Source organism: Vespula pensylvanica, chromosome 20 (genome assembly GCF_014466175.1).
Source record: "Vespula pensylvanica isolate Volc-1 chromosome 20, ASM1446617v1, whole genome shotgun sequence".
In the NCBI taxonomy this organism is placed as follows: Eukaryota; Metazoa; Arthropoda; class Insecta; order Hymenoptera; family Vespidae; genus Vespula; species Vespula pensylvanica.
This window is the reverse complement of record NC_057704.1, coordinates 1,992,749-2,006,472: the sequence shown is the minus strand read 5'-3', so window position 1 is coordinate 2,006,472 and position 13,724 is coordinate 1,992,749. Positions and strand designations below refer to the sequence as shown.

The window sequence follows — 13,724 nt, the reverse complement described above, 5'->3', positions numbered from 1 at the left end:
TCTCTCTCTCTCTCTCTCTCTCTCTCTCTCTCTCTCTCGTTTTTTTTTTTCATTTTTTATTTTTCTCCTTTTTCTCTTTGCACGAGCAACAATAGAAAATGAGAAGTAACGCGAAGTTTGCGATGTTTATTTACGTATACGTTCATTCACGTTCGTCACGAACGAGTGGAATGTATTTTTATGTCGTCGATCTTCACGTATATTTTTTTTTTTCCTTTTTTTTCTTGTTTTTTTTTTTTTCTTTTTTTATTCCTTCTTTTCTTTCGCGAAGTCAAAATTCATCAGATCAATCAAAAATTCATCGCGCGGTCTTGTAACTGCGGAAGATAAGATTAAAAAAGGGAAAAAATTAAAAGAATATATAAATAAAGTCAAATACAATGAAATAAGATGAAAGACCGTGTATTGAAGTCGATTTGTTTATCTTTCGTGTTTTTTTTTCTTCTTATTTTTTTTTGTTTTTTTAACGTTCGGTCGCTAAAACGATTCGTTTCTTGGATCTGACACGCTAATCTGTCACTTTCTAATAACCATCACTTTCAATTTTCAATGAATGCTAAACCCCGAACGATTCCTCTTTTCAGTTCGATCGATTTGAATGAATTTATCGTTTTGAATTGCAATTGAAATTTTATCGAATTCGAATTTATTATGTCTATTAAATTTCATTTTAATATTTTACTATGATAATTATCATTATCGTTCTTATTACTACTATCGTTATTTCTCTTCGTCTTAAACGCTCTTCGTTAATTTAAAAACATCGTTTAACGTGAATATTCGCGAGTATACAAATCGTAATAAAAACTAATTATTTCTCTATGAAAAAAATTAATTATTTCTCTAAAAAAAAAAAAAAAAAAAGAAAGAAAGAAAAGAAGAAAAACCAAAAAAGGAAATTATAAAATTATATCTATGAAATCCGTATAAAAATAAAAAAAGTAAACGCCAATTGTTTAATAGTTGAATTAATTAATTAAATCATTTCATTGAGAAATTTATCTTTCCAAAAGAAGGGAAAAAAAAATGCTGACATTCTCGATTATAACCTGCGCGAATATAATTAATTATCTATGATAAGTAGTTTTATTTATTCAAGCGAATTTTAATTTTCACTGGAATCCTAAAGATTTTTTGCTCTGAGAATAATTTGTTTTTTCTTTAAATATGAATCAGTGCAATGAAATTATTTATATACACGTGCATTTATTTTTTTCGAGAAAGTCTCGCGTCTAATTAATCGTAAATAAAACTTCCTGATGTAATAATTTTTATTTTGATTTATTATTATTTCTTGATATAATAATATTTATTCATAGAGACGAACATTAATTTCTGTTAAGACTGTACATTTTTACTAACAATGTTTCGTTCTGACAATTATCTATCATATACTAATCAATGTAGTCGAATAATTATAATAATGATAAGTAGTAATATTTCGGAAAAAGATTAGACTTTAATTCCGTAGATTTAACAAAAAAAAAAAAAAAAAAAAAAAAAGAAGAAGAAAATATTTTTAGATCGAATTGTACAAGGTGTCTCGTATTATACGACACGATCAGATATATTCTCGATCCTATCGATTTCATTTTTTATTTCTCTTAACAAATATCTCATAACAAAAATTATTAGATGTTAAAAATATAATATCTATGATAGAAAGTATAATAAAAATATAAATACATAATACGAAAATCATAAGTAATTTTTTTTTTTAACGGTGTTTGATATTTTTACTCTAATAAAAGTTATTGGATTCTTTTTATAAAAGAATTATTAATGAATTCATTAATAGATTTGTTTCTTTTTTTCTTTTTTTTAATTACTTACTAATTTACGTATTTATTTATTGATTTATAATTTACTTCTCTATTTTTGTTAATACATTTTTGAAAGTTATAATAATTTGAAGCGCGACGATCAAAAGAAAATATTATTGCTATTACATGGTTTGTTAAATTTCAATGCGATAACACGATTAAATATCGATTAAAAGATAAACCATATTTACTTATTGGATTCGACTTTCTGTATAATGTTTATCTGACTTAAAATATCGAATTCCATTCAAAAAATGAAAAAAAGAAAAAGATCTCCATATTACGAAAATAACTTTCATTGCGAAACATTTCTGATATATATATATATATATATATATATATATATATATATATATATATATATATATATATTATTTTTTTCTCATTAAATCTAGAAACGTTCATTTGAGCAATTGCTTTATAAAACCAATAAGATTAGAAATATTTGATCAAATACAAATGAGACACCCTATAAATATACGTGTTCGTATTTGGTTGCATAAAAGGAAAATTAAATAAGAAGGTCGATGATTTAAAGGCACGCGAATAATCTGTTGAATAATAATGAAAAAAAAAAAAAAAGAAAATATTTAACATCAAAATAACATCCTATATAAATTTTTTTTCTTCCTTTTTTCTTTTCTTTCTTCTTTTTTATATTCCATTAAAATTTATACCACGATAGAGCACCACGTTTGAACATATATATATATATATATATATATATATATATATATATATATAAAATTTTATCTACATTTTTTTCCTCGACAAACATTTCAGAGTTTTGTAGAAAATTAATGTTCGACTGTACATATATACATACATACATACGTACATATATATATATATAAAAGGTTTTTAATTATACATATATATCGATCTCTATTTAAAAAAAAAAAATACGTATATATATATAATATAAAACACATTTTTCTACAATAAATTGGGAACGCTCGGTTTGCAAGCGAACGGCATTATAACACTGGTCGGTCTTTCTAAGAAAGGATTGACTTTCACTATGCGTTTATTTCGTCTGGCGGTGACGAGCAGAGCATCATTAACATCTAACTTTTATCTTTTTCCTTTTTTATTTCTCTCTTTTCATGGTAAACAAACGGTTTCATTAAAAGATAATAAACCTCGAATAAAAAGAACTATCTGTAAGAAAATAGATTAAAAAAAAGAAAGGAAGAAAACGGAAGAACTTGAGTTGAACCTTAGACGAAGCAAACAAACAATATAATCGTATTGATATAGAAATAATAATTTATGTAGAAAGAGTTTTAATAATAATTATCAGTACAGTAATTACATTCAGATTAAAGTTATACTTTGTACCATGTTATTTCTTTCTCGTCTCGAAGTTGTTATATTCACTGAAGCCTACCTCGTGCCCCTTTTGATACATGTATCAAGTTCATGTAATTCTTTTTCTTTTTCTTTTTCTTTTTTTTTTTTTTTATTGTCATTTTCTTTTAACTTTCTATTACGAATACTGTACGATAATATTACGAATACTTATAATATAATATTACTCGTTGATCAAGCAAAATTGTTTAAAATGCGTTAAAGTTTTCTTTCGGAAAGGTTTACGCGCGTGAAATTATATTTTGCGAAGAGAAAAGAAAAAAGGTTATTTTGCGAGAATTTCCCAACAATCCATTTACGAGATTCAAAAGTCGATTGTTGCAATTGACTTAGTTATCAACAACTAGCTTACGAGTGACATCAACGCGTTAGGGAGAGAAGATCGTGGATGGAGAAAATAGATGAGGGGAGGGGAGGGAGGGTAGAGGAGGATGGAATAAAAATAAGAAACACTTATACACCCACACAGGCGCACACATAGACACACGCGTTCGCAAGAAAGTAACATTTCTTGCAACGATCGAGAATCAAGTACTTACTTACTTACTTACTTAGGTCGAGAGATCAATGGTCGAACGAAGAGATAGTTGATCGTGTTCGTTTTTCTTCGTGTAAATAAATTGTCTTTGGTATTAGAGAAGAAAAAGATGATGGGTGTCTGTGTGTGTGTACACGTGTATGGGAGTGTACATATATGTATCAATCTTGAACGCGATAAATATTTTCTATCTCTTCGAGAGAGAAAGAGAGAGAGAGAGAGAGAGAGAGAGATACAGAAAGAGACAGAAAAAGACAGAAAGAGTAACAAAGAGAGAGAGAGAGAGAGAGAGAGAGAAAGAGAAAGAGAGAGAAAAAAAAAAGAAAAAGGAGCTAACGTCTTCTCCTCACTACGGTCGCCGATAGACTGAATGGTGATGCGTGCGAGCTGTACTGTACTATACTGTACGATTTGCGCCTTCACTTCACGATGATATCTATCCAGGGACCGTTTTGTAAGCTTTAAATAAGATACGTCGTTTGGAGTAACAATGACACGGCGCTATAATTAAACGTATTTTGCAATTATCGCACATTTCCTTTGCACAGTATTTGCGGATACAATTATTAGAGAAAGACGGGGGGAGGAGGAAGAAAGGGTTAACAGATAAGAAATAACACAATTTAAGTAACATTGATGTTGCTAAGATTGTGAATTTTCAAAGAAAATTGATTAAATTGTATACGCGGTTATTTTGTCTTTTCGTATTTTTTTTTTTTTTTCTATTTTTCTTGTTTCTTTTTCTATAAATGATTTTTACGAAAGAAAGAAATATATTATCTCTTTTCGTGATCATGATAAGATAATACAATGTACGCGACAATAATATGATGTGATATATGTGTGTCGTGTGTGTGTGTGTGTACGAAAAAATTATAATAATCGACGAATAGGCAATTTTTCATAATCTAAAAAATTTTAATGTATGCCTCGTACATATCTAGTACGATCGAGAAAATGTTAAAAAGTTCTGTTTTATCAGCTGTTTCCTTGTTTTTATCTTTTTTCTTCCCTTGTTTTTTTTCCTTTTTTTATTTTTATAGAATGATAACGCGTAACATGAACTTATAAATTATGCCAATACATTATTAAGCAAAGAGATTATCATCTTCGGTAATAATTTAAATAATGATTTATCTCCTTAAATATTTGATTTATTAACTGGAGAATAGTTTCTATAATGTGACGTGAATTTCATTTAAAATGGAGATCGTATTGAGAGAGAAATAGAGAGAGAGAGAGAGAAAGAGAGAGAAAAGAGAGAGACTTAAAATTATATAAAAATAAATAAATAAATAAAAATAATCATGCAATTTTTAATGCACGATATCATTCGAATCATTTATATTTTTCCTGTCTAACAATTTTACAATAACCTTGTATCTATATCTACATATACGACGCATTATGAAGTCTTACAAAAACGAAACTACTCCGTTTGAAGATACAAAGAAGAAAAGGAAAGAAAAAATTAACGATCGATGGTTGCTACGTCTCGATCCATTTATGAAGTTATTTGAGATAAGAGTATGAATTCTTAAATCTTGTCATATAACATTGTTAGCAAATAAGTATGCAATGAGTTTCTCGATGAAGAAACAGTGTTTATAATTTGCATAATGTTTCGCTTTGGAGGCAAGACCACAGTCACTAACTTCTACAATCATCAACGAATCGTTATTATTTATGATAGAAATGGAATTTTTCAATTTTGTTTTATAGTTTGGATTTCAAAAGACGACATGGTAATGTTTTTTCTTTTTTCTTCTTCTTTATATTTCCAAACGTACGTCTTCTGTAGATTTGTATTTATATATGTGTGTATGTGTTTGCGTGTAAAATTGCATATAAGTTTCAGATTTGAAAATTTCAGATTGAAAATGATTTAAATGATAATTTAATTCAACAAATAACATTCTCTGTTAAGTTTAATATTAACGAGGAACTTTTTTGTTATTGTCATCTAAATGAAATGCATTTTTTTTTTTTTCTTTTTCAAATCGACATTCGTTTCAATATTGCAATGTTAAAATATGGCATAATGGAGTTTCAATAGGAGTTATGTTTATTTATAAAATAGTAACGAATGAGAAACGAGTGAAATGGATAAATCTTTGTTGCTTTTGCAAGAAAAATATGCACGCAAAGATGATGAAACTATATTGATTGTGTTCATTGCGAAAAAGGAAGAAAAGAGAAAAAAGAAGAAGAAGAAGAAGGCTTCTATTATTAATAATACAATAAATATTTTTTCAAAGGAATGAGTTTATCAATGTTTCAATGTTATAATAAGATGATATTGTAAAATCGTACGATACGAAAAGTATTCGTCATTTATATTTCATTTCAAGATTATTGGAAGAAACGAATGTATTTGTATATGTATGTATCTATGTATGTATGTATGTATGTACGATTTATTAAGACGAGTAATAAATTCGAATCATATTTATCAATACTGAACTCAATATGTGATACAATTATTTTATTGTATATATGATTATCTTATTTTTTTATTAACAGAAAAAGAAAGAAAAAAAAAAAAATGCGTTGAATGATTAACGTTCAAAGTTTAATATAAGTATTGATTAAGAATCGTTTTACGAGTGGCAACAAAATTTTTATCAGATAAAATTATTAAAATGAAAAAAAAATATATATATATATATACATATATATACATATAAGAGAAGAATTATATGCGTTTAAAAATTATATGAAGGTTGTTGAATTCGAAAGAGATGACCTAGATCAGATTATTAATTCATTTTTTAATTTATGATTATATTGGATTTTATATCGAAACTTAAGTTAAATGCAAATAATAAATGTTGTTATTGTTATTATAGACAATATTTTTTGTAGAAAACGATCGAATGTAACATTATATCATTCGATTCACATGTGATTCATTCGATTATGCTAATCATCAGTTTTCTATCGTAATATTACGATAATAAGTTTCGTGTCTCGTGTTCAATTCGTAATCTCCTGATAAAAAGTTATTTATTCGTTGATGAAAATTTGATCTTGTTTTTTTTTTTTTTTTTTTTTTTTTATTATTTTTAAATTCTATTTCATCTCTCGATGATCTTATTTCTTTCGTTCTTCGAAGTTTGTTGGATTTGTGAGAGCACGAATAACAGCGAAAGTAAATATTACAAATTTGTAAGAAGTTAAAATCTTCAAAATCTTTTATGAATGATGATTGAAAAAAAAAAAAAAGAAGAGATAGAAGGAAGAAATATAAATTTACTTCGATGAAATTATTCGAGATATTGCAAGCAAAAGTAAAGATACGAATGATATGTATGCACGTACGTGAAGGATTATGCGCTTATTCTAAAATGAAAAATTTATTCTTCGTATATTTCACCGATTGAATGAAATTTATGATAAATAGATGGTATAAGACAATTATCAAATTTATTTCAAATAGAACAAGAAAGTAAAGAAAGAAGTTTTTTTTTCTTAAATTTTTTGTTATAAGCAACAAACAAAATATTAATTCAGAAGTTTTTAAAAGAATATGTTCTTCTCGTTTGATATTCTATTATACTGCGTTATCAATTTCTATGCATATTTTTAGAATACAACAATGACACTAATTTTACCTAACGATAAAATTGTACAAAAGATACATGAATAGATAGTACGTGTAATTAATTAATGAAGATTCATAATAAGATTTGCAATTCATTTATAGATAATGATATTGTAATTTATTGTGATTTAAATTATTTATGATACGATATGTAAAAGTAATTCAAATAATAATATATCGAATTCTTCTCACGCTTCTTTATATGACGTGTTTAGAAAATCTATATATTTAAAAGTATTAGGTATCGTGACGTTCAGAATTTGATTAGTTAGTTATAAATAAATTTATAATGTATATAAATAAATTTTCAATGTATCATTAAAATAATTCATATAAATCTGTAAGTTTCATTATCTTTTCTAGCATTGTTTATTTTATTGCATATTGCAAAGAAACTTTATTTATTACTTGTTTCTTTTCTTATTTTTAAAAAGAATATACGATCAACAATGAAATCTTTATTCATGTTATAAATATGAGTACATTTTAATGAGAGAGAGAAATATATATATATATATATATATATATATATATATATATATATATAATTTATCTTCTCTTAAGCGTTATTACTTATGACAATATAAACCTGTATATATAATAGATCTTTCAAATTAAATCACAATGTATATAGAACATTATATAATGCTTGCACCAATATTCTATATACCATACATAATATATATATAATATATAATATATATTATATAATATATATAATATATAATATATAATATATAATATATAATGTATAATATATATATATATCGATCAGAGATAAAATTTTTTAACGTATATAAACAAAAAATTCATTGGATTAAAAATAAATCTTTAACATGAACACCTATCCGTACGTATAATCATTTGTATTTCCTTAAAAACAAATCTAATATTCTTTCTGCAAAAAATTATGAATGCTTAGACTAGAGTTTTTACAGATAAGAAGCGTTTCATTTGTACGTGGGGAAAATATTAATAATTGTTTGTTAAAGTTATGAGATAAGGATCTTATCGTAGATCGTATCGTGGACTAAATTATTTCCATAAGTGTTTCCTCTTTTATAAAGAAACTTTTCTTTGAAATCATTCGAATTTAGAAACCAACATAAAAATTTATATATATATATATATATATATACACATAATATATATGAATGTTCAAATAACACAATACCTCTACGTTGTACTCTACTTTAAAATAAATTTCCTTTTCTTTTCTTTTTTTTTTTTTTTGTTTCTCCCCGTATTATTTTAATTTAAGGATTTTAAATAAGCTGCATCGAACAAATCTAACTCGTTGGCTAAATAATTCGCCTTATTTCGTAAAACTTTAGCATTAGATGCAGCTTCTTCTAAAACTCGGACCATAGTGGCAATAGTTTTGAGTTCAGCATCCATTTCAGATGTTGTTTCGTCGACTAAATGGCACAGACGTGCGAATGTGCTAGATAACTCCCTAAATGTGACAAACAAGATTTTTATGAATTCATATATTGTTCCTCTTAAAAATAAAAAAAAAAAAAAAAAATAAAGAAGAAAAAAGTAATGAAGTATTTAAAAAATGAGTTTGCGCTTATAACAACGAACTTACTGTTGAACTTGATGGCTACAATTCGCAGATGTAAGATCTACAATCAATCTTAATTTCTTAGTTGCATGTGCAACGTATTGCCGTTTAAATTCGGATTCTTTCGCTTTATTAGTCCATGTTAATCGCTCGTAGAGATATAAAGCACCATAAATTGCACCTGTTACAGCTATAAGCCTCCAACCAATTGTTTTCAGCATCTAACAATAAAAAGAACAAAATTATTTGTCAATTGAAGATCAACGTTCGATATTAGTTTATCGTTACTTACAAAACCAGCAATAATTAGGCCACCCATCGTGCCCTGCGATGTTATCGATGCAATAGCAATTCTTGTTGCTAATGACCAATCGTCGGAATTTGTCGAAAAATTTGGTGTATTTGATACAAATTTGATAGAATCGATACTATCTGTTGGCGATGTTATAGACGGTGGAATCTGTAAAGATTTTATTATATTTTGCTTGTAATATTTTTCAAAAATATTTTTATTGATTATATCAGACTTCGACCGTCATATCGATCGATCGTGATATATTTTTATCGATGAGATCATAATGACTAAAGTCAATTTTAAATATTTTTTTTTTTATTAGATTAATTAGAATAATAAAAATTCTCTCTGACAGTAAATCTAACATGGCAGTCAACGTATTAATGTAATAAATATATATATATCCATGCATACGTCATACCTCTTGTGGATAATTAGCAATAGTTAATTTATGACTTTGTTTCCCAGCAAATCTATTAATAATAGACGTTAAACCCCATGAAAATCGAAATTCTAAATCTTCATGAAAATCCGCACAAAGATTATCGCAATTCAATCTATATAATATCTCAAATGGTTCTCGTCTAGGTAAAATATTTAAAGACATTTGTTTCTTATTATCTGCCAATAAACCTGCCATTCTCTCTGTCATTTCACGCTGTGAATTTTCCATATTTAATGCCAAAGCCGTGCTCAAACGTGCTCGTAAATTGGAACCTTTAAAATTGATTAATATTTTAGTTTGAATACGTCATATTTATTTTTTTTATCGCAATGTAGATGTCTATACGTAAAATATAATATTTTATTACCTAAACCATTTTCCACGTGTGTATGTAATTCACGTTTATATACGTTCAATACTAATGGTTCGGTATGAAATGGAACGCTAAATTCATCAACGAGAACAGCTAATCGACGAATCTCTTCATTCAATGCTTTGGCAACTCTTTGTTCAACGTCTTCTACCATATGATGAATTTTATCTTTCATTTCTTGAGTTAATAATATTAATTGCTGTTCCGTAAAATTTAATCTGTCATGAACTTCCTTCTTAACATTTAATTGTTCACTACGCATTGCTTGTGTTTTCTCCAATATTTCATCCAAAGTTTGACGAATTTCTCTAAAAACAAAAAAAAAAAAAAAATAATTATTCATATATTTTATTATGTTATATAAATTTTAATAGAGAATGACGTTAATTGAACTTACGTGGCTATGTGTTTACCACGTTGAGAATGTTGTTCGAATTTGGTTTTCACAGCTGATTTAGAAATACATTCCTCGAATTTTCTTTCAAAATCTTGGAACTCGAAATAACGATTCTGAAAACCTTCTGCCAATGCACCATCTGTAACAAATTTGAATGAAACGATAATAATCCATAGAAACATTGTTAATCATACATATATAAATATAATTTTGTTTCATACTATGAGCTGGTTGACCACGTTGCTCTTGCATACGGGCTTGAAGAGTTTCTTTGGCAGAAATAAAAAATACACGTTCCTCTGCATCTTTTGGAGAATAAACCTTCAATTCTTTTGATAAAAAGTCCACAGCACGTTCTTGATGTTGAGCTCTTACCTACGCAAATGATATGTGTAGATTAATAATTAAAACATTTAATTTAATGTTTAGACATTAATAAAATATTATATACATATGTATATATATATATATGTATATATAAAGTTATCAAAAATAGAAATAAATAGATAGCAAAATTTTTGTTGCAATTTGTGTTCATTTTTATATAGCAAAAGCTATTTACACTACATGAATAATGATCAAATTGATTGGCGACTGTAAGATACTGTAAGAAATTGTTAAAAACATAAATACATATCATCATTTTGTTCTGAACAAATTCGTATAACAAACCAACTTACCTCTTTCTGTTCTTTGACCAGCTAAGGGATAAATTGGTAGTATTACATAAACTAAAATCTGGCTATACAATATGTTCAGATTGTTAATTAATAGACTAACTACTACTACTACTGAATTATTAAATAAACTATAAATAATATAGATTCTTCATTAGATACTAATATCATTAGTATAATAGATACCTGATCAAAGAATTCTGGTTCAGAAGCAGATGCATCCCATCGATTGTTCAAAATAAATATATTTGGTTTTGATAACTTAGTAGATACTTTATGGAAAAAGTTTTTCTCCTAAAAAAATAGATTTCATTTGTTATTAATATTTTTTAAAAGAAAAGAGAATAAATATTTATTTTACTTACGGTAACCATCAAAGTAGACTCAGCATTTGCGACCAAAACGAATACATCTGCATCTAAACAATGTTTATCAATCCATTCATCTAAATTAGGTGTAACATCAACTCCAGGACTATCAACAAAAACTACGTCATCTCTTAATAAAAGACATTTCTCTTTTGGCCAAAATATTCTGACTAAATGACTTTCACATAATTTTTCTTTGCAAAGAGCATGACCTAATTGCCCAACAGATTGAACTGGTTGTTTTTCTGTAGAACCTTCAGTAATAAGATAAGCTTCTCCATTCTCTGATCCTTCTACTTGTAAGAAGCAATTTGTTGTGTGTCCTATTCCACTTGGTAAAATCTTATCTCGTAGCATAGCATTTATAACTGTACTTTTCCCATTACTCGTTCTACAATTTGTATTGATTTTATGTTATTTTTATTATATGATCTCATAAAATTCAATATACATACCTCCCAAAAAATGCAACTTTCATGTGATCTCTTTTAAGGACATCTCGTATGGCATGAACTTTGTCTACATAGTTTTGGACTCGTGACACTTCTTCCACAGTAATGATCTTGCGATCATTCTGCAGTGCTACGAATATAATAAGATCGTAATTAGTATTATACAAATACGACGTATGTCTTTTAGATATAAGTTACTAACATTTCATAAATGCCACTGTATCCTGAACATAGTCATCTATTTCAATAAATATATCGTTTATTTTCTTCTTCGCTTTAACAAAGATCTGTAGAGGAGAATGATCACTTCTAATATCTGTAGATCGAAGTTGACTCTCTCCCCCGATTAAAGATATTGTACGATTGATATAAGCAGCCATTTATGTCTTACGCTTTATACAATACAGCAAAGTAATAAAAAATATTGTGCAATATTATCGGGAAGATTGCAGACACAGTGCACTGCATGCAGGAACAACTGAAATCATAAAAGAAGCAATAAGTAAACATTTTCTACTAGTGTTTATAACGTAAAAAAAAATATATTTACAACGTGAAAGCTACAGTTCTTATTAAAATATAACTTGTATGTAACAGTGAAAGTTGATGGTCTCGAAACGTGTTTATATTTTTCTAGTGTTGATACTTAATTATTAACGATTAAACGACTCTACTGTGAGGACACGATACTTATATATATACGACTCTGCAGCAATGCATTTAACCGTTAAGGGTTAATACGTAACATATATATATATACATAGAATTTATATAAATAGGGTAACTAATATATGATTCTACAAAAGCATAGGCATGTAATTCACTATTTTCTAACAAAACGAAATGTTGAAGTATAAAGCAAAATATCAATTAACTAACAACTTAACCAAATTTATGGAACCTAAATATATATATATATATATATTACAATACATAATCTATAGAATATATGATGATTGAATTCTAAAAAAAAACATATGTACAAAGATGATGAAATATAACATCATTGATATAATATAAAAACCTTTTTATTTTTGGTCATTGGAGTATCCCTCGTAGTAATAATCGTTTGTTATAACAAAATCTCCGAATACACTAAAACATTGCCGTTTTTTTTTTTTTTTTGTTTTTTAATTAATATAATATTTATACATATATCAATCACGTACATATATACATGAGATTAGTTAAAATAATAAAAAATGAGAAGAAAAAGGTAATTCAGAATTGTTAAATAAATATAACATTTGATGTCTTTGATCGTATGACATGTTACGATAGTTATTTATAATCAAATGTGCGCAATTGATGCGATAAACGTGTGGTGATATATCGATAGACAAAATCTAACCTAACCTAATAAACCGATATATGATATATCATCTATGTATATTAATTCCGAAGAGAAAAGGAATACGCATACTTACCAATTATTATAATATTATCAAGTTCGTACGATGATTATAAAATATATGAAATAATTCCTAATATTTCATACATTTCGTAATTATAAAAACCTTCTTTATCAACGTACAAACTGAAGGAAGTCCCGAGTCCAAACCTAAAATTTTCGGACTAAATAAGTAAACATGTAATTTGGCGAATGTACCAATCAGAGTTCGTATATAGAAGTAGTTGATCAGTATCAGTTAGTGTTAAGTGTTATACATACGTATACACACACATATATATATATATGTATGTATATATATTTTTTCACATTGGTGCATCTAAAAGCTTCTCACGTATACATTTTCAAGAATATTACAAGGGCATATAATATAATACATATATAATATATATATATATACATA

The 13,724-nt window shown here is 26.7% G+C and overlaps 1 protein-coding gene and 1 long non-coding RNA gene across 7 annotated transcripts; both read right to left on the bottom strand.

Annotated features, from left to right (window-relative positions):
* Positions 1-8: 8 nt before the first annotated feature.
* Positions 9-3,859, bottom strand: LOC122635920. Its single transcript, XR_006328794.1, has 2 exons — positions 3,746-3,859; positions 9-317 (listed from the first exon to the last, which is right to left on the bottom strand). It is a non-coding gene; the product is annotated as an uncharacterized LOC122635920 (long non-coding RNA).
* Positions 3,860-7,774: 3,915 nt separating this feature from the next.
* LOC122636002 (transmembrane GTPase Marf) lies at positions 7,775-13,497 on the bottom strand. 6 transcript variants are annotated; one of them, XM_043826783.1, is made up of 14 exons: positions 13,338-13,497; positions 12,935-13,005; positions 12,113-12,388; positions 11,914-12,040; positions 11,456-11,849; positions 11,277-11,384; positions 11,094-11,114; positions 10,635-10,788; positions 10,414-10,552; positions 10,011-10,324; positions 9,620-9,915; positions 9,196-9,363; positions 8,928-9,124; positions 7,775-8,792 (listed from the first exon to the last, which is right to left on the bottom strand). In XM_043826783.1, the coding sequence occupies exons 3-14, from the start codon at positions 12,288-12,290 to the stop codon at positions 8,588-8,590; spliced, it is 2,301 nt and encodes a 766-aa protein (XP_043682718.1). In that variant the 5' UTR covers positions 12,291-12,388; positions 12,935-13,005; positions 13,338-13,497; the 3' UTR covers positions 7,775-8,587. The 6 variants fall into 6 exon arrangements, with proteins under 6 accessions (XP_043682718.1, XP_043682721.1, XP_043682717.1 ...); XM_043826786.1 differs by having other exon boundaries at positions 12,113-12,197; XM_043826782.1 differs by lacking the exon at positions 12,935-13,005.
* Between the last annotated feature and the right edge of the window lie 227 nt (positions 13,498-13,724).